We start from the raw sequence: 21485 nt of genomic DNA, 5'->3' as shown, positions 1-21485 counted from the left end.
TACATCTCCCTGCTGGTTTTCCTCTGGTTTCCCTTCTTCCCTTTCGGGCAGTCCTTTGTTTGTTTTTATGGCCGATAGCTGGGTCCTGCCCAGCGCAATGTTAAGGTCCCTTGTCTGTATCAATGATGCACCCTTCAGGTCGCCTCTCGGCCACCTCTTCTCAGTATTCTGGACATCACATAGGTTTAATGGGAAGAAAAGGAGGACTGTCACAATAATATACAGTAGTACTGTCGGAGGCTTTTCTTATTTCCACCATGGACCGGGAGTCACCATCCCCATGAAGGAAGTCCCTCCCTGTGCGGTACTCCCGCTTTTTACCACCCATAGGGGGAATATCGGCCTTACCTCCCTAGCCTCACAAGGAAAGTTCTCCCCCATGGGGAATAGTGACGCGATCCCACAATTCATTTTGACTATAAAAGGGAGAGTTGGATTTGGGTATAATAAAAAACGCACTTTGGGGAAACAGATTTTAAGAGTGCTGAAGGCTTTTTCAGCTTCTTGACTACAATGAAAAGGTTTACCTCTCCGAAGTAATGCTATGATTGGTTGTACTGTCTCTGAGAACCCAAGAATGAATGGCCTGTAAAGATTGGGTCGATGTCGGGGAGGGCAACTGCAGGATGGTATCTACCTTTCTGGTGTCCATCTTTATACCTTGTGGCATCAGGGTGAAGCCCAGGAATTCCACATGTTGGACATGGAAGCAAAACATTTCCAGGTTGGCGAACAACCGGTGGGACCGTAAGTATTCAACACTGACATGAGTAACATGTTCACTGAATGTCCTTGAATATATTAAGATGTCATCAATATAAAAAAAAGGTAAATAGGTCAAGCAGCTTTCATGGCACATCATTCGTAAAATACTGGACTGCTGCAGGGGCATTACAGAGCCCGAAGAGCATCACCTGTTATTTAAATAACCTGTACTTCACGCTGAAGGCCATCTTCCATTCCACAACTTCTTTGATGTAAACTAAATATTATGCTCCTCAAACATCTAATTTGGTGTATACCACGGTACCAGAAGTATGGCAGACGTACTGTACTAGAAGTGCAGTAGAAGTACGGTACCAGAGGTACTGTGATTAGCGGAAGGGGATACCGTTTTTTATAGTTATGTGATTCAAGACATGCTAATCAATACAGGTCCGGAGGTCTCCTCCTTCTTTTGAGAGGAGAAACGCAGCTGGGGACTTAGATGGTTTTATGAAGGTGTTCTCCAGATATTGGTCCAGCTATTTTTTCAGGTTCCCATTTTCAGCATCTGTTAATACATAAATACAACTGCAGCGTATTTGGGCTCCTTGAACCAGATCCATATGGCAATCGTAGGCCAAGTAGGGAGGCAGAGAATTGGCTTGATCCTAACGAAAGACCCTGACTATGCCCAATACCAGAGCATTCTGTGCTGTGGGGGCAGCAGGTAGAAACAGCATGGGTCTACTTAGTTTGTGTTGATAGCAGATTGTTGGCCATACTTCTGACTTAAAATGCAATATCCTTTCTGTTCAGTTAATGACAGGTTAATGGGTCTCTATCCAAGACATTCCCAGTATTAGTTGTGTGTCAATCAAATCAAAACTGGTTTGTTCTTTGTGGCCATACTTGCAGAGCATGGTTACCTCCTCCGTGCTCAGTGTGTCTTGGGATTGCATCAGGAGTGCAAGGCACTGGGCTCTCTTTCGGTCATAGGTACAAAGGATGTGAGTCACCTCGAGTATGATCCGACTTCTGCTCTTAGTGTCAGCAGGCCAACTGTACGACTAGGTCAATATATTCAGGACAGGTTTCAGGTGGGTTCACTACCTGGGCCATGACATCTTTCATTTTGTGTCAATAACACTTGTCGAACAGTGTTGTGCACTTTATCTCGGGCCAAACGGTTTCAGCCACTAGTCAGATGAAAGTCATGATGTACGCTAGTAAATCTTGGGTGCCCTATCAAAGTGTCAAAAATTGATTATCCAGGGATTTGGTGTGCGTCCTGCAGGCAAACAATTTTGCAAGCTCACCATGGAACCCCTGTAAAGCCCTAAGAATGGGATCATCTCTTTCAGAGGTATGGACCAGTTGGCTGTGTGCCCCCCCAGGTATGACAGTATGAAAGCCACTTTTGTACTGTCATTAGGAAAGACCCCAGGTTGACATAAGGAATGGCTTTTGCATTGGTTTATGAAGACAGTGCACTTTTAGGGGTCACCCAGATACCTTTCTGGGAGTGCTAAGTGAACCAGAGGCATTGCTACCACCTGCATAGGGGAAGTAGGCCGGGAAGTGTCCCCTAATAAGGTAACATGGGCCATTACGTAAGCACCGGGAAGAGGGTTGACCACTAACTCCATGTACTTCTGCCCTGAGGTATCTAAGCACTTGAGCTAGGGCATCAACATCTAAGAACTCCATGACGCCCAGCAAAGGAGACAAAGTGGGCTCAGTGTTCTATAACGTTTATATGATTCTCTGTGACCTTCTGGGGACATCGTAGAGCCCCCATCACCGCTTCCAGGATTCGCCAGAGCCTTTCTGACTGCTCTGTGAGAATCCCAGCAGATGGGATGGGGATTGACTGGAACCTTGTGCTTCCAAGTTAAAGCATGTGAGACAGGCATCTAAATGTAATGGTATCCTGCTGGGAAATATAAACACAAGCACCTTTCTCTGTGTAACCTCCTTGGCTTCCCAACCATTGATAGAAGTGAAGGTTGTAGTAAAGCTCCATGGGCCAGTTTTGTCACTACCCCAACAGCGAAGACCTGCTCCCTCTGACTTCCATGCAGAGAATAATGTCCAATGTGTTTTTCAGTGTTGATATTTGTTGTGGTATCAATCTCAATGTTCTTCTGGTAGAACCCTCTTTGCTTCAGAAGGTAACGCACTGTCTCTCTGTTGTAGGAATGCAAGATGGCAGACGCAGATACCGCTGACCAGAGAAACATTGTATGCTGTTGCAGGTAATGGTCTAACTGCATATGGCAGCCTAACCAGAACAGGGTATCTGGGGTGGCACATATGGTAAGTATATGCCCAAGTCTTGATGGAGGTACAGTCCAGATGGTGACTTTGATGTCCAAATACAGATGGAAAAAGCAATGTCCAGTCTGAATCCCAATGGTGAGTACAGTTTGCTAAGGTAAGTGATCTTCAGGTTTGCTCAGGTAAGTAATTTGAGGACCACCAGTGTGGCAGGAACAAATCTAGACGTTAACGCAGAGCACGTCTGGGAAATCGGCTGGGCTTATGTAACTCCAAATCCAAAATGCCCGCTGAGAGGTTGAGATCTCGCGTGAGGATGCAATCTCTCAAGATCTTGCCCCAGCAATGTTCAGCTTTCCTTCATGTGGAGTGTTAAGCTCTGTTCTGCGCTACTCCGATCCCTCACCAAACGGGTCCAGGTGGTCAATACCCATGCATATGTGTATGTCCTACATGTGGGGATGTACTTTGGTTGACGTGTCCTGTGTGTGAAAATGACATTTGGGTGACTATGAGTACCGCCATGACAAATAACGGCCAGGTCCTTCTTCAGGACCTGTGAAATAGTTTTGGACCCTCAGTATACCCATAAGAAAGCCTTGTCCAGGTATACTGCAAACCAAAATTTGTAAAGGTGAATACTTTTTGACTGCCTGGGTATATTGGCATAAAGAAGAAAGCATAAGTTAAATCAACAACAGTAAAACATGTTGGAGTAGGTGAAATGCAACAAAGGATAGTTACTAGATTTGGTATTACAGGGAACATGGGCACAACCACAAAATTTACAGGGTTTTGTGTCCATGCCTGTTTCTTTACACGCACAATCAATGTATTGCATGGACTGAAAGTCGAGATATTAATAACTTATTTTAGCAAAGACTCAATTGCCATTGAAATTCAAATTATTTTATCAATCAACCTTTAGTCTTACATTTGTTACCTCCAGTGGGACGGGCATGGTCAGACGTGGGTCCTGAGCCTGTTGTGCCTAGAGACCCAATCTACACCTCAATGATGATGTGCATTTTAAATTATGACAATTTGACAAAATATTGTGATCAGAGTAACTGCGACTCTTCAATAGTCCTACGTAAAGTACCATAAAAATGAGCAACGATTTTACATTGAAATTTTGTAATACACAGTAAACTAATTGCTGCTTTCACATAGCTAAAGCAGGCTACAATGATGTGAAAAAGTAATGCCTAAGCCAAGTAAACAATGAAAAGCAATTTAAAGACAGTATAGTTAGAAAATGTACTTTACTGTTTAGTTATAAACTCTCTTTGATATCCTTTGTTGTGTTACTTTTCAACATCATGCAATACTACATCTCAGATGTTTTGAAATGTATTTATTTTTTGTGCAAAAAGTAGTCTAGCAATATTGAATGATGTTACTAGAAAAGATCAAAACAGTACAGAAGACTACTTTTTTTATACAAACATAGATGATGTCATTAGTGTCCTCTCGTTTTTAATGGTGTCATCTCATCAATGTCATAAGTGATGGTACATATGATGTAATTCTGATAGAATCTGTGATGTCATTATTGAGCTCATGGGTTGCACAATGGGGTTGGGGGGGGCTCGGAGTTAAGGTGGCATAGCTCATTTCCATATTTCTGTTGAACCATTACCTTTTGAGGTAAGATTTCTTCGCTGTATATATGGAGAGAGAGAGAGAGAGAGAGAGAGAGAGAGAGAGAGAGAGAGAGAGAGAGAGAGAGAGGTTTGTAAAGGCTTAATGTGAATTTAGAATAAGTCGTTTCAGCAAGGCAACCATGCCATGGCTCCACCCAGTATCCATTACTGGAAGTTCACCTCTTGCGCAGTTCTACATGAGCAATGGATTGTGGGCTTGCAAAGTAGCTTAAATGCAAACCCTGTGCTTGTGAAAACTATTGTTGTCTTATAGTGCAGTGCTATTTTATACATGGCGCCTCATTATACATTGGACGGTACAGTAACACTTTGGCGGTAGTACTGTTGCTGCCGTATTAGTGCACCGCCCAACCATGAGTTTGGCAAAGTGGTGGAGGATTCACATTCAGCTAAGAACTGGAGGTAAATCTGCCAGTGGGTGAAAGGGGATGCATGTGTGCCTTTGTGTGTAAGGCCTGGGAGACTGGGAATCACTAGAGCATTTTTGGTACATCCTTTATTGACTTTGTACGTTTTACTGGCTATTCGGGCAAAGTCAAGTTCATGTGTGTCATTACCTGGCTAGACTAGCATTCTGGTGCAGTCAGTCTAGCCATTCATTACTGTGGCATGACATTTATTACTAGGCAGCTTTAAGTTAGATAAGTAGTGTTACCTCGCTAGACTGATATTTTAGTGTAGCAGCCGGTATATCTTTTAATGTAGCATGACTTTTTATTAACTGATCATCTATGATGAATCAAGCATGATAAGTGTTCTTATCGGTCTAGACTCGCTTACATTGGAACCAGTTTGGACAGGTTTTCATATTGTGACATGTCACTTTTAATGGCCAAACCAACGTGAGTATGTTCTTACATGGGAGTACTGGCATATATTAGCAGAGCCAGCTTTATGCCCAGTGCCAGTAATGATACTATAAAACAAATCTTAAAGTGAACATTGTGTTTGGTCTTAGATGGGAATACTAGCATATGCTGGTGGAGCCAGCATGGAAATGTGTGGGCACAGCCAGCATGGAAATGTGTTTTATGCTGGGATATATTGCAGAGACCGGCATGATAATGCACTGGGAAATGCCAGGTGCTCTTTTGGTGACTTGCATCTATTGTACTTTTTTTCATGATTTACCCTACACTCTACTTAACCAATTGTTGGCCTTTTACCCACATTTCCACAGAAAGTGTGCTGTGTAATGCACCATTTTAACCTAGTATTCAAAACATTTTCTCAGGGGAGGGGGAAGAATCCCCTTCAACCCCTCCAAACCCATTTTCGTTAGTTCAGGCTGCCTCGCCACATTCTGTCACAATCGCATACTTCTGGCAAATATTTACACCCTCCAAAAAAACAACTCACCAGTCACCACTGGTGACTGGTATATTTGTGGACCAGGCACTGCCCCTTCTTCTATGCTATGTGAAACATTTAAGCTTTGATTAAAAAACGTATTTACTTATTCACTTGCAGTAGTGCATACCCCTGCAGTGGCATAATCATTATGGACATTGCACACACGTGGTGGTTTGGGCCGGCCCGGGGTGTGGTGTGCCCTGTGCTTTCTTAAGGAGCTTGGGGGCGGCTCACAGCATGGCTTGCATGGGGGCCCCCAGATTTTGGACTACTCCATTGTCTGACAAAGGGGTAGTGTGCAGTGCACGCCTTGAAGTCTGCCTGTGAGTCCTCAGATGAGAAGCAACTCATGGGTGTTTTCAGTTTAAAATAACTGTGTGATGCCACAGATTTATGTGTGCAGCAATGCTATTACATTCAATAGTGGGGGCTTTTAAGTCCTTTGGCACCCAGTATTACGCTGAGATAATAAAAACTATGGGGAGTCTTGGGTATATTGAAAGATCCTTTTACAGGTATTATACTCAAATAACATTATCAGGTGCACTCCCCTGTGTGCACGCAGACCAGTCTAATAGGTTTCTCCTATTATAGTGACAGTTGACACATAGATACATTTATAACTAGGGAATTTTGGTGATACTAAATCCTGGTCAATTGTTTAATTTTCAGGCCTTGCTCGTGCAGCATTATGCTTCTGGCTAAACAGCAGTGCATGCCTCCCTATGCCAGTGCTTTCTTGGCTTGTTTAGCACAGCAACACCACAGATAACGAGTACATCTATGTCCATTGATCTATAGATGTTTCATACACTAGCTGAGCCTGTGTTAGAGACTTCAGTTACCCTGTTACAAGTATTGCATTATGTATGTTTTACTTATAGACCCCATGTCGAATATGGAAAATGACATTCCCCAAATATGTGCTAGTGGACAAATCACACCTTCCTCTGTGCCTCGTTTCTTATATCTGGCTGAAATGAGAGTGCCTGGAAACAAGAGTGCTAGACGCATCTGAAAAATCTGAAGGTTATTTGCCATCACTCCCCGTGATGTCCTTGTGGCGGGGTCAAATGACATCATTTCCTATCAGGGGTGAAGGGTCATGTGATGTCACATCCACTATCCCTGGCATTTGGTGAAATGACATTCCTGTTGAAAAGGTTGCTGATGAAAGGCAGTTTAGAATGTTTAGAACCTTCCAACTACTGCACACAATGGTCATCAACCAATCATTCTTCTCCTGACTTTCTGCCATGTTGTAAAGAGATGTTCACAGCTTCCTAATACAAAACTGGCTAATGAAAATGTTTCTTTCATTTAACTACTTGAACCCAAACATCCATTCACCTAGCCGAAACACTCACCGTTTTACCCAAAACATTTCCTTGCCCTGAGCACCCTGCAGGGCCTTGTGTACCTGTCCTTCCTAGGCATTGAGATGACCGCAAGCAACTAGACCTGACTCTCACTGAGGCCTAACTTATGTGGATAGAGTTTGTGAAATCTTGCTACCAACCATGGGGCATGAACGTCCTAAGCATCCTCCCAAGATTTCTGTTCTGGACAAAAACTCTTCCAGTCCACCAAGTATTGTAACTTTCCCCAGTACCTCCTAGAATCTAATATTGCTTGTACTTCAAATTCTTCCTCCCGATCCACCATTTCAATTAGTGACGCTACAGTAGTCATTCTCATCTCTATTCTACAGGGTTTCTAACAGGCTGTTGTGAAAAAATTGGTGTATTTTTATACTAGAAGTCAAGGTTAACTTCACATTCACTGGAGAAACAACTTGTTTAATTTAAATAGGGCCTAGGAAACATGGACAAAATGTACTCTTACCGTTTAGCTTGATATTTCTTGTTGATAACCAGACTAAATCCCTTTGTGATATTCCGGAGCTGGACAACAATGACTATCTGCAAACTTGGTGTTTTATGAATATAGGCAAATCAAATTAAAAGCTGCAATTGTGACTGAAACCAACTTTAAATAGAGCTAGCACCATCTTTTGACAAAATGGAATCTTTTCAACTCACAAAGACCCCCCAACTCCAGCATACAGGATGTGGGGAAAGATACATTTCCTTCCCAAGCTAATTTAACTATTTGAAGCGGCCCACTGAAGATATGGATCCTCCTTCAAACAGGTGATGCAAACCAGAAGCACTATAAAGTTTAAGTGTTGAGTTTTTTTGTACTTGCCCTGTGTGTATGTTGGGGAATGGGGCATTTAAAAAAAATTAATTCAGTTAAATCTATTGTCCTGCCCAGTCAAATCTATTAACACCATTTTGCATGCCTTCTTGAATGAAAGAATGTAATACTTGACAGGACTACAGGTCTGGAAGCTTCTAAAGAGAATGCTGGACAGAAGTCATGAAACCCCCAAGAATTGCAAATTACAAGGGATGTTACCAAGTAAAGGCCCCCATCATAAATACCTTGCTGCTCTGCATTAACAGCATGGACAACAGATACCAGACAGAACAGCCAAAAATGCTAAGTGATAGTTTGTCTAGTTAATAAAATGCAATACAGGATTCCCTATTTTGCCCATTACTCTTGAACAGAACCATTTAGAACCCTGATTTGTTTTGTGAAATATTCAATGCGAGACTATTTATTTAGGGCAATCAAAACGATGTTTGCTAATGTAAATGTTAATTATGCAAATTAGCCACATATGTATTTTGAGGCATAAAAATGGCATACGCCAGGGAATTATATCTCATAGCTTTTTTAGGGATGAGCCTGTCGCTTTGAGGTGGCAAAATAATTAAAGTATAAATGTAGAAGTGAGTTAAATGGAAAAAGTCTATAATTCAGAAATCATTTATGCTACAATGATATAATCTGCATCAATTTAGTTATGCGAGAGAGAGGAACCTGGTAAGCAAATTATTAAACTGGTCACAGAGGTGACACATTTTAATGCTAGAAACCTCTTAGATGACATCATATTGAATGGGAGGGAAACTAGGTGTAGATGTTACTCCCCTTTCCTTAATATGCCCAATGACTGCAGAGGGGTATGTCTACTGTGATGTCACTTTTAGAACAACGTCCAATCACATTGTCATGGCCACAGGCCCCAGAACACAAAAGCCACACCATCTAGAGATGGGGAAATGGGTCTCTTGACTCGCTTATGTCCCTTTGGGACCCATAAACACAGGGGTCCTGGCTGGACTCAGTCCTGGTGCCTTTGGCGCCAGGCTCATATAGAGATGTGAGCAAAAACACTTTATTTCAGTGCAGGAGTGCTTTTACTTTATCTCAGTGCAGGCATGCTTTTATTTTACAAGAACGTTCCAGGAGCTGAAAGCCTTTATTCCAGAGAACATCTGTCATGATGCCTACCCCCAGGGAACCAGACCAGAACCAGCAACCCCGGAAGCAGGCATCACGTTATTTTGAGCAAGCCCAAAAACCCCTGCTAGGGGCTGTTTGGGTGCGGTCCTGGCGCCTATGGCACCAGGCTCATATGGAGAGTCAGTCCTGGTGCCATAGGCGCCAGGCTCATAGAGTGGAACTTACCTGATGCAGACCATGCTGCAAGCTTACCTGATGCAGACCATGCTGCAGAGCTCCAAGCCAAATGAGGCTTGGAAGGGACTATTTTACCTAGGGACTATTTTTTTACTCGGGTGGGGCTGGGGAGGAATACTTACCTGGGACTACTTTGGATGCTTGTCAGGGTCCGGCTTGACTGAATTCCACAGGAGCTGATGCTGGCCCCACAGACCCTCACTAGGAGTTCACCTCTCAACCCTTAATTATAAGCTGAGCTGAAAACCCCAAGAAAGGGAAAGGGGAATTTGGATAAAATAACAACGGAGACACTGCAGCCCTGCAACCGTCTGGTAGGCTCTGGTATCTGTGGTAAACAAATACACCTGGTTATTTATGTAATAAGAAAATTCTGTTTTCTAAAAGTATTCTAAATAAACTCTAAACTCATTACCTCTTAACCTCAGTAAAAGACTTAGAGGCTATTAATCTGTGTGTGATATCTTGCAAATGTCTCTTGTGTTGTGCATACAGTTCAAACCACTTAGTCTCTCTAGAATTCTAAAGTGATGTTTTTTTGCAAACACCATTTCTGGATTAAACTTTCCTCTTGCTTCAGAGTTTTCTTTAACCTTATGTAATTTTCAATGCTTTCATAGTGGCAGTCTTTCTCTGAAATATTGAAGTCCATTTGCATAAATTACATTAAGAAAATAAGCATTCTTCAACTTCCTGGAATATTGCTTCCTTATGCGTGTGAATAGTTTTCTTTATTTACATAAGAACGTATAGTTTCTTCCTTAAATAGCGTGTGCGATAAACACGTAAAAATCAGAAGACGTGAAGAATTGTCCTCGCGTTAAAAATACACACGCGATACCTAGCAACACACGCGCTCGCGTTTAAAAATCCACACGCGATTTTTAGCAAACACACGCGCACGCTTTTAAAATCCACACGCGATTCTTAACAAACACAAGCGCATAAAAAAAATACGTACACGCGATAAAAATCACACGCGCTGGTTAAAAATGGACTCGCGCTCTATCGCTACCGAACTCACGCGGAGAGACGAAATGGATTTCACGTAAAACAGTTCACGCGCTTAAAACCACTCGCGCTTCACCAAAATGGACTCGCGCTCTATCGCAAACCCACACGCACTTTTCCATGAGACGTCATTTACGTTAAAATGGACACGCGCTAAAATTCACTCGCGCAATCTTTTGGACACGCGCTCTATCGCTCCGAATACCCGCGCGTCTTCAAAAAACACGTAAACAACTACTTGCGAGCTCGCGCACACATTTAACAGTCTTTAAGAGCATTACACGCAATTAATTTCATTTAAACTCCTACGCATATCTTCAAACTTGTCTTCCTTAATAATAACTTCAACTGTAAATGTCTCTTTTCTCAAAATGACTTTGAAATTTGGATAACTTTTTAAATGTTCTTAAAAAAATGAAAGTTCACTGTGACAATTTTAAATCTTTAAAGAAACGATCCCACCTGATGACTTCTTGTTTCAAATGGATCAGCAAACGAAATTCTTACTTCTTTAGTTGATCTTCTGAGCTCTGAAAAGGCCTTACTTAAGGAGCTTAACTAAAACACAACCAGCCACTGAATTTCTTTGGATGAAAGGCAGTTTAGAATCTTGCTCACCTCCCAAGAATCAAACCCATTGTTCTCTCCACCAATCAGGCAAACCAAACATCATATTGTTCCTTTAACCAATCAGATTGAGTTTCTTTCGCTCCATCTTGACTTGGGCAAGCACAATGTTAATCCTATGAACAAACTCTTCCTGTTACTAACCCAGCCAGTTCTAAAAGCATAACTAACCCAACCAGCTCTGAAGGCACAATGTTAATCTTGTTACTCTTCCTGTTCCTAACCCAGCCAGTCCTGACAGTACCCCCCTCTTCAAAGCCCTGTCCCAGGGCCTGGCTTAGTAGGGAACCTCCTGTGAAACTTTTTTATCAATTGAGGGGCATGTACATCTACTTGATCCTCCCAAGATCTTTCCTCCGGACCGTATCCCTTCCAGTCAATAATATACTGCAAGGTACCTCTAACAATCCTGGAATCTAAGATTTTCTTAACTTCAAACTCTTCTTCATTTTCTTCTGTGTATACTGCTGGTGGTGGTTTCCCCAATCTAGTTCCTGACACACAAGGTTTCACTAAGCTGACATGAAATGTAGGATGACTTTTGATACTTGCGGGTAATTTTAATTTGATTGCTACGGGATTTATTATTCTTTCTATTTCAAATGGACCAATAAATCTCGGACTAAATTTAGTTCTTCCCTTTAAACGTAGGTTTTTTGTGGACAGCCAAACTTTTTGACCCACCTGATAATGTGGTGCTTTACGACGTTTCTTATCAGCAAATGTCTTGAATCTTAACTTGCTTTTTTCTAAAGCTTCTTTAGCTTTTACTAAACCATCTCTAATACAAGTCAATCGCTGCTCAACCTCTGAATTAGAATACTCAGATGGCAACACTTCTTTCAAAAATCGTGGGTGAAAACCATAATTGCTAAAAAATGGAGAATACTTAGTAGAATCCTTGACAGAATTATTATAACTAAACTCTGCTAGCCAAAGAAGATCTACCCAACTTCCTCTTTCTTGCCAAAAAGCTCTAATATATTTTTCCAATTCCTGATTTACTCGCTCTGTTTGGCCGTTGGTCTGTGGGTGATAACCTGAAGAAAGTTTTACCTCAATTCCCAACTCTGTACAGAAAGCTCGCCAAAACTTAGAAATGAACTGAGACCCTCGATCTGATACAATTTGTGTTGGTAGACCATGTAATCGTACCACTTCTTGCAAAAAACCTTTTGCCAGATTCCTTGCAGAAGCCTCTCCTTTCATGGGAATGAAATGCCCAGCTTTAGTGAGTAAATCCACAACTACTAATACTGTAGTGTAACCTTGATCTTTGGGAAGATCTACAATATAATCCATAGAGATTGTAAACCAAGGACTAGGGGGTACTGGTAATGGATTTAATAACCCAGATGGTTTTCCTCCTCCTGACTTTACTCGAGCACAGACTTCACATGTTTTCACATAGTCTTCAATATCTTTTTTCATTTCTTTCCACCAAAATTTTCTCTCAACCAGTTCAATAGTCTTACGAATTCCAGGATGACCTACCAACTTGGATTCATGACATTCTTGTATAATTTCCTTTTGCAGTTCCTTGCTTGGAAGGTAAATTTTAGAATGGACACATGGAAATCCTTCAATTAAATGTCTTCCAGAATCCTCCGCTAACCAAGATTGAATTTCATCTTCAGGTAATTCCTTTAGAATCTTTTTAAGAAGCTGATTCTCTTCCTTTGTAGTACTTAGGATACATTTTTCTTCTGCAATCACTGGTTCTGGTAATAATTGATTTTCAACTTCTCCGGAAGATCCTTGTCGTGATAAAGCATCCGCTTTACCGTTTAACCGCCCAGGCTTGAATGTTATCACAAAATCGTATTCTGAAAAGAAAAGTGACCACCTAAGTTGTCGAGGTGATAGTGTTCAAGCAGATTTCAAAAACAGAAGATTTCTATGATCGGTTAAAACGGTTACTGTGAATCTTGCTCCCAACAGATAATGTCTCCATTCCTGAAATGCCTTCTTGATTGCCAAGAGTTCTCTGTCTGTAATTGTGTAGTTCACTTCTGCTGGAAGCAATTTCTTAGATAGATAGGCCACAGGATGCAACTGTCCAGTTTCAGGGTGCCTTTGAGAAAGCACTGCTCCAATTGCAACATTAGAAGCATCTGCCTCCACAAAAAATGGTTGTGAAGGATCTGGGTGTAATAAGATCGGTCCAGATGTAAAACAGTTCTTCAATGTTTTGAAAGCTTGATCCGCCTCATCTTTCCACTCAAATTTCATTCCTTTCTTCAATAATTTGGTGATAGGAGCAACAGTTTGAGAGAAATTTTTAATGAATCTCCTGTAAAAATTTGCAAAGCCCAGGAAGCTTTGGATATCTTTAACACAAGTTGGAGTTGGCCACTGTTCAACTGCCTTCATTTTCTTCATATCCATTTCCAAACCTTTGGGAGAAATTATAAAACCTAAAAATTCCACTTCCTTGGTGTGAAATTGGCTCTTTTCTAACTTAGCAAATAGTTTATTCTCCCTTAGTCGTTGTAACACTTTCTTTACATGTTCTTCATGTTGCATTATATCCTTAGAATAAATGAGAATGTCATCTATGTACACTACTACAAAGATGTCAATAAAGTCTCTTAATACCTCATTTATAAAAAAATTGAAAAGCCGCAGGAGCGTTACACAATCCGAATGGCATTACTTGATATTCAAAAAGACCAAATTTTGTTCTAAATGCTGTTTTCCATTCATCACCTTGACGTACTCGCACCAAATGATATGCTCCACGAAGATCTAGTTTGGTAAATACTGAGGCTCCTTGAATTTGGTCTAACATTACTGAGATTAAAGGTAGCGGATAGCTGTTTTTAATTGTTATCTTGTTTAATGCCCTATAATCTATGCATGTTCGTAAGGTGCCTTCTTTTTTAGGAACAAAAAATAATGGAGAAGCTGCTGGCGACTGAGAGTGCCTGATGAACCCCTTATTCAAATTTTCTTGGATGTAATCTAACAAATGTTGATTTTCTTTTTCTGTTAAGGCATAGATGCGACTGCAAGGAATGTGGGCCCCTGGTTCTAAGTCAATTTTACAATCATACTCTCTATGAGGAGGTAATTCATTAGCTTCCTTTTCACTAAATACATCATTGAAATCATGGTAACATTTTGGTAATTCTCCCATTACAGCCCCTATAGAATGTACTATAGTTCCCAAATTCACCAAACCTTCCACTACTTCTGAACAATTACCACTAGAAACATTTTCCTGAATTATTTCTCTACAACAATTTGTAACACAAAAAGTAGAATCCAATTTCACCACTCTTTTTCCCCAATCAATCTGAGGGTTATGATACGTCAACCAAGGCATTCCCAAAATGATTTTCAACTGTGGAGTGTCAATCAATTCAAACACAATTTCCTCCCAGTGTCCTCCAATTTCCATTTTCAAAGGTGATTGTTTCGTGTGTAATTAAACCTGATGTCAGTTGAGACCCATCCACCGCTCTCACATACTCTGGTATACTTTTTACCACATAAGGCACATTCATATCTTTAACCACATTCCAATCCATGAAGTTACCAGTGGCTCCTGAATCTATTACTACTGGACCACTTCCCTTTAATTCCTCTTTAATATATAAGGATACATTCAAAGTAATATGTGGTACCGCTGCCTGAATAGTATTTGCCACTTGTTGATTTCTGGAACTGTTAGGAGAAGCGGAAGTCTTTGGACACTAAGGGCAATTTCCAACAAAGTGTCCTGATTTCCCACAATATAAACATAAATTATTCTGTCTTCGTCTATCCTTCTCCTCCTTAGTTAAAGGACCTCTCACCTTATTTACTCTCTCTACATTCCCAGTTCTCAATTCTTTATTTACAAATTCTAATCTTCCTTTATCAATTCTAGGGAAAACTCTGGGTTGCTCAACTCCTCCTCTTCTACGCTCAGCCTTACGTTCCCCTAATCTATAGTCAATTTGTATGACAAGATTAATTAAATCCTCACATGAAGTAGGTCTATTAACAATTGTAGATAATGCATCTTTCAATTCCTCCTTCAAGCCTCTATAGAATAAAGAAGATCGCTTCTCTTCTGGCCAATTGCTCTCTAATACTAAAGATCTGAACTGTGTAATGTAAGACACCAAATCTTTGGTTCCCTGTTTTAACTCTAATAATTCTCCATCTACTTCTTGAGATAATTGGCGTCTATCAAACATCTTTTTAAATTCTAACTTGAAGGCTAACAAGTTCTTTAGTATAGGATTCTCTTGACCAACTAATAATACTGACCAAGTTGCCGCCTCACCAGTAAGGTAAGACAGTATAAAAGCTATTTTAGAAGCGTCTGTATTAAAAGCTTCAGGTCTACAAAGGAAATGAAGTTCACACTGGGTAAGGAAAATCTGGCATTTCTTGACATCTCCCCCAAAACGCTCTGGAGGTGCTAAGGGGACTGGACCTATAGGTACATTCAAACTTCCCCTACTTCTTCCCTGAGAACTCGTTCCTTCACCCAAATCCTCTCTGATTAACACTGGTAATTCCCTACTAGTATTTTCTGAATCTCTTGACTCCAAAGAAATTTCTTCACCCTTACGGATAACCTTGGAGTTTAACTCTTCAAACTTAACTTGTAATTCCTGGTTTTCTTTTCGCACAGCCCTCATTTCCTCCCTTAACTCTGAAAACATGTCCCTTATGGAACTTGCTAGTGCCTCTGTGGGATCCATATCAGCTCAGGTGGAAAATATTATCGTGGGCCTTTCATCCTGTCAGGGTCCGGCTTGACTGAATTCCACAGGAGCTGATGCTGGCCCCACAGACCCTCACTAGGAGTTCACCTCTCAACTCTTAATTATAAGCTGAGCTGAAAACCCCAAGAAAGGGAAAGGGGAATTTGGATAAAATAACAACGGAGACACTGCAGCCCTGCAACCGTCTGGTAGGCTCTGGTATCTGTGGTAAACAAATACACCTGGTTATTTATGTAATAAGAAAATTCTGTTTTCTAAAAGTATTCTAAATAAACTCTAAACTCATTACCTCTTAACCTCAGTAAAAGACTTAGAGGCTATTAATCTGTGTGTGATATCTTGTAAATGTCTCTTGTGTTGTGCATACAGTTCAAACCACTTAGTCTCTCTAGAATTCTAAAGTGATGTTTTTTTGCAAACACCATTTCTGGATTAAACTTTCCTCTTGCTTCAGAGTTTTCTTTAACCTTATGTAATTTTCAATGCTTTCATAGTGGCAGTCTTTCTCTGAAATATTGAAGTCCATTTGCATAAATTACATTAAGAAAATAAGCATTCTTCAACTTCCTGGAATATTGCTTCCTTATGCGTGTGAATAGTTTTCTTTATTTACATAAGAACGTATAGTTTCTTCCTTAAATAGCGTGTGCGATAAACACGTAAAAATCAGAAGACGTGAAGAATTGTCCTCGCGTTAAAAATACACACGCGATACCTAGCAACACACGCGCTCGCGTTTAAAAATCCACACACGATTTTTAGCAAACACACGCGCACGCTTTTAAAATCCACACGCGATTCTTAACAAACACACGCGCATAAAAAAAATACGTACACGCGATAAAAATCACACGTGCTGGTTAAAAATGGACTCGCGCTCTATCGCTACCGAACTCACGCGGAGAGACGAAATGGATTTCACGTAAAACAGTTCACGCGCTTAAAACCACTCGCGCTTCACCAAAATGGACTCGCGCTCTATCGCAAACCCACACGCGCTTTTCCATGAGACGTCATTTACGTTAAAATGGACACGCGCTAAAATTCACTCACGCAATCTTTTGGACACGCGCTCTATCGCTCCGAATACCCGCGCGTCTTCAAAAAACACGTAAACAACTACTTGCGAGCTCGCGCACACATTTAACAGTCTTTAAGAGCATTACACGCAATTAATTTCATTTAAACTCCTACGCATATCTTCAAACTTGTCTTCCTTAATAATAACTTCAACTGTAAATGTCTCTTTTCTCAAAATGACTTTGAAATTTGGTTAACTTTTTAAATGTTCTTAAAAAAATGAAAGTTCACTGTGACAATTTTAAATCTTTAAAGAAACGATCCCACCTGATGACTTCTTGTTTCAAATGGATCAGCAAACGAAATTCTTACTTCTTTAGTTGATCTTCTGAGCTCTGAAAAGGCCTTACTTAAGGAGCTTAACTAAAATACAACCAGCCACTGAATTTCTCTGGATGAAAGGCAGTTTAGAATCTTGCTCACCTCCCAAGAATCAAACCCATTGTTCTCTCCACCAATCAGGCAAACCAAACATATCATTGTTCCTTTAACCAATCAGATTGAGTTTCTTTCTCTCCATCTTGACTTGGGCAAGCACAATGTTAATCCTATGAACAAACTCTTCCTGTTACTAACCCAGCCAGTTCTAAAAGCATAACTAACCCAACCAGCTCTGAAGGCACAATGTTAATCTTGTTACTCTTCCTGTTCCTAACCCAGCCAGTCCTGACAATGCTATTTAAACCACGCCCGAAGAGCAGCACACGCTTCACATTATTCTGCATCCAGCAGCGTAACGCTCACTGTGTCTGCAAGCCTGCATCCAGTCTTCTGCCACGCCCGCCTCGAGTCTGCAGCTCCTAGAAAAATGAAGGAACAGAAGGAAAAAAGGTTAGAATAAGAGCAAAACCTTCGATCCTTACCTGAATTCCAGATCCACCGCGCCTTCGAGCTGGAAGAAAGAAGCATTTTACGCGAGCCGCCTCACCTGCTGCAGCGCCGCGCTTAACTCACCGGTGTCAGGAATCTGATATGGGGCAGAGGACGGCGCTTCTTGTTTCCCAAGAGGCGATAAACTACATTTCCTATCAGGCGTTGGGATGCGTGTAGTTCCTCTTTCGCGCGGTACGCCAGCTGCTCATTAGCAGTAACTGTTGAAAACTCACCGCCGCCCGTGCCTCGGTGCAGGTAATTACAGATTATCAGCACGGGCGGCGGCAGCTGAAGAAGCAGGAGCATGCGGGAACGTTTTGGGCGCCGAAGGACTTTTGGAGCTTTCCCCGGGCCGCGACGGTGATTAGCAGCCTAAACAGGAGAAAAAGCAGTCACGGGCCACGGCGGTGAATCAGGCTCCTTCCCAAGTGTTGGGCATCGAACTTCAGGGTCCGGATGTCCTCGTGAGGCATCCGGGCCATCAGTTAAGTGTTCTACAACAGTGTTCATGTTTTTGTGTTAAAGTATGCTTATTTTCGCTCGTTGATTTATGATACGAACACGGCAGGGAGTGTGTAATGAAACACGCCATGTGTAGGATACACGCCATGTGAATCTCAGAACTGACAAAACAGTGCCCTGGGAAAATAGGAGACTATCCTTTAAAGCGCACTTGTTTTGGAATCATCCTTTAGCGTCCACACAGCACAAGGGCATGTGTTTTGTGTATTTGTTCTAACCTTTGTTTGTTGCTTCATTGGGCCCAGTGGGCCATGAGTCTTGTATCTTCGGGACAACCCCTTTGTTTGTGCCATTTTGCTTGTATGCAACCCTATGTGTTTTCAGGAAGTATACGTCCCAAGGCGCATGTTATGTTATGTTCAAGTTCTATGTTCAATGTTATAATCCTATGTTTTGTGGTGTGCAAAGTGGAGTCGTATAGGGCCACTAATGAGGTACACTACTGTGGGTATGTAGCAGGTGCATTACATGTATAGGAGGTCAGGCTAGGTGTTCAGGAAGTAGAGGTACAGGTATAGGAGTATTGCGTATATTGTATGTACTTGCTTGTTTATGTTCCCTTCCTTTCCTTTGTCACTCCATCCCCTTTCCCTAACTCCATCTTCCCCCCATTGGCTGCCACGTGGCTACCTGTGATATCATTTTCAGGCGCCCGTGCCAACCACAGTGGGAGGGGTCAATCTATTTGGCTTCTGTGGTTCGGAAGAGGGTATCGAGACCCCTATTCCCTTATAAGTTTGACAACAGGCCTTCGCAGCATCCTCACGATCCACTGCATCCTTCTGCACGTTCCCGCCGCACTCTGGCACCTAAGGGGAACACAAGAACAGCAAAGGTGAGCCAAGGGAATAAACAGAGGCAATAGTAACTACCCCCATAGACTTACCTGATTACCGCCGGGGGTAATATTCCTCTTCACGGGTCGGCGCAGTCTCCTTTGCATCCTCGCCGTACCCCGGCCCCTAAGGGGAACAAAAGGACAACAAGGTGAGACAAAGGGACAAACAAGGGAAATTCTTCTCACCACAATAGACTTACCTAATTTTACCGCTGGAGGCATTATTCCCCGAACTTCATATTTTCTCTCCACACCTGAATAAGGGAGCAAGTAACAGGTTACATTCTGGCCTTATTTTATTGAACTGTGTAGGATAAGCCAAATCCTTACCTGAACTTCGTCAGCTACCATGAGGAACTCTTCGCTGGGGTCAAACTGCAAACTGCAAGGAATCGGACAAGTCTGAAAGTCAGACATGTGAACTCTTACGAACTACATACTTTTCGGAGTCTATATTGTTCTGGAACTCACCAATTCCATCGAGCCAGTGAAGCAACTGGTTATCAACGCGCCCCTGCGCTCAATGCAGGATGGAGAGCTCATCTTTTCAAACCATCAGGTGAGACTATAAGAGGGAACATCAAAGGTGATCTGTGGAGAGAACAGCAGGGGTGGGGGGATTTACGCTCAACTCCACGGGTGGTTAATTCCCTTTCTCCATTTCCAGAAGAATATTCCTAAGGGCCAAGCAAACAAAGCTAGGTGGGCCAGTCCAGTCCGTCATCTCGGCCCTACGCGTCACATTGGTGGAGACTGCAGCTGTCCAGTTCAGATCGACCCCTCTGTGGGAGCCAGGTGAGCGTAACAGAACGCAAAGCCTACCCACAAATTCCCACCCGGGCGTTATGGATATCGAGTAACCCTGTGCAAATAAACCTACCAGGAAATATTCCATTAGCTCCACCCGAACGCTTTGCCGGAGATCCCAAAAGGTTCGCCATGTTTATGAACCAATGCCGCTTGCACTTTTTATGCAGACCTGGAGCCTTCCCAAACAATCAAGCCAAGGTAGCCTTTGTATTGTCATATATCAGCGGCAGTGCAGCTGATTGGTCAATTCCACTAGTTACTCAGGATGACCCAATTCTTCGGGATTTCCAGGGCTTTCAAACTAGCATGAAAGACTATTTGCCCGGCACTCCCAAGGATAGGCACTGGATAATGAACTTTTGTCCCTACGACAGGGTAACCAGGACCTTCTATCCTACATCGCGACCTTTAATATGTTGATAGTGGAAACTGGATGGCCTGAGGTAAAACGAATCACGTTATTTCATCGAGGGCTTCGAGGAGAACTCAAGGATGTCTTGGCTCAAGTCGTGAACCCACTGTTATGACCGACTCTTGGTCATAGGGTTCACTCCAAGAAACACTCAAGATACTCAGGCCAGGTACTCTTAGCGGTTACTTTATTAGCTTCTTAGGTTACAGGATCAGATGTCATCAAGTCATTAGGCGATAAAGAGGAAAGGGACAAGAGCCCACTGGCTCCCACCACCCAGGCTCACATCTTGTAACTGCCTGGGTTAGAACCAATTCAACTCTAAACATTCTAACCTCACACTCACAGCCTACATTCTAATGATGTCATCGATCCTGGCAAAGCATACATGCAAGCACAGGAGCCAACCCTAACACCTCCTTTCCTACAACAAAACAAACATATGTCAAACTCACCAGAAGGAAGCCAACCCTAACTCCTCCTCCTGTTGCATAAAGACAAACCCACTACCACACTCTGCACATGACTTCCTCGCTCCAACCATGTTCCACTTACACCGGGAAATTGAACCAGCAGGCTTAACTAACATCCTACGACAGACCCAGCCGCCACACCTAACGCTCCTAACCAATCAAGAACAACACAATTCTCCTTCCGTTCCCGCCTGCCACGGGGAACCTCGAACTGCCACTTTCGAGCACTAACCGCCCACCTTGGCAACTACAACAAACGCTACCAAAACCAATCAAACACAAAACTCCTTCCGTTTCTCCCTGCCACAAAGAAACCTCGAGCTGCCACTTCCGAGTTCTAACTCCCAAAACCGGGAAAGACCAGGTACTGTCGTAACAACACGAGACACTTACTAACAACCCAACAATCTACCCGGGTCAACAGAGAACTACACTTACAACTCATGTCACTGTTAGACCCATTCAGAAATTCAAGTGAACACAGCCACACCAGATCATCACTCACTCACTCACTCACTCACTCAATCACACCATAATTAAAGGCAACCAGCTGTCACT

General features: G+C 42.2%; 1 protein-coding gene across 1 annotated transcript in view; it reads left to right on the top strand.

Annotated features, from left to right (window-relative positions):
- Positions 1-21485, top strand: part of LOC138526013 (uncharacterized) — an 805753-nt gene that overhangs the window by 756897 nt on the left and 27371 nt on the right. The window contains exon 40 of the mRNA XM_069636306.1: positions 2902-2960. Within this exon, the coding sequence (XP_069492407.1) occupies positions 2902-2933 (32 nt within the window). The 3' untranslated portion in view covers positions 2934-2960. The remainder of the gene's footprint in view (positions 1-2901; positions 2961-21485) is intronic.

Source organism: Ambystoma mexicanum, chromosome 7p (assembly GCF_040938575.1).
Source record: "Ambystoma mexicanum isolate Mex_15411 chromosome 7p, UKY_AmexF1_1, whole genome shotgun sequence".
Lineage (NCBI taxonomy): Eukaryota > Metazoa > Chordata > Amphibia > Caudata > Ambystomatidae > Ambystoma > Ambystoma mexicanum.
The sequence above is the reverse complement of the archived record's forward strand: the minus strand, read 5'-3'. Positions and strand labels throughout refer to the sequence as shown.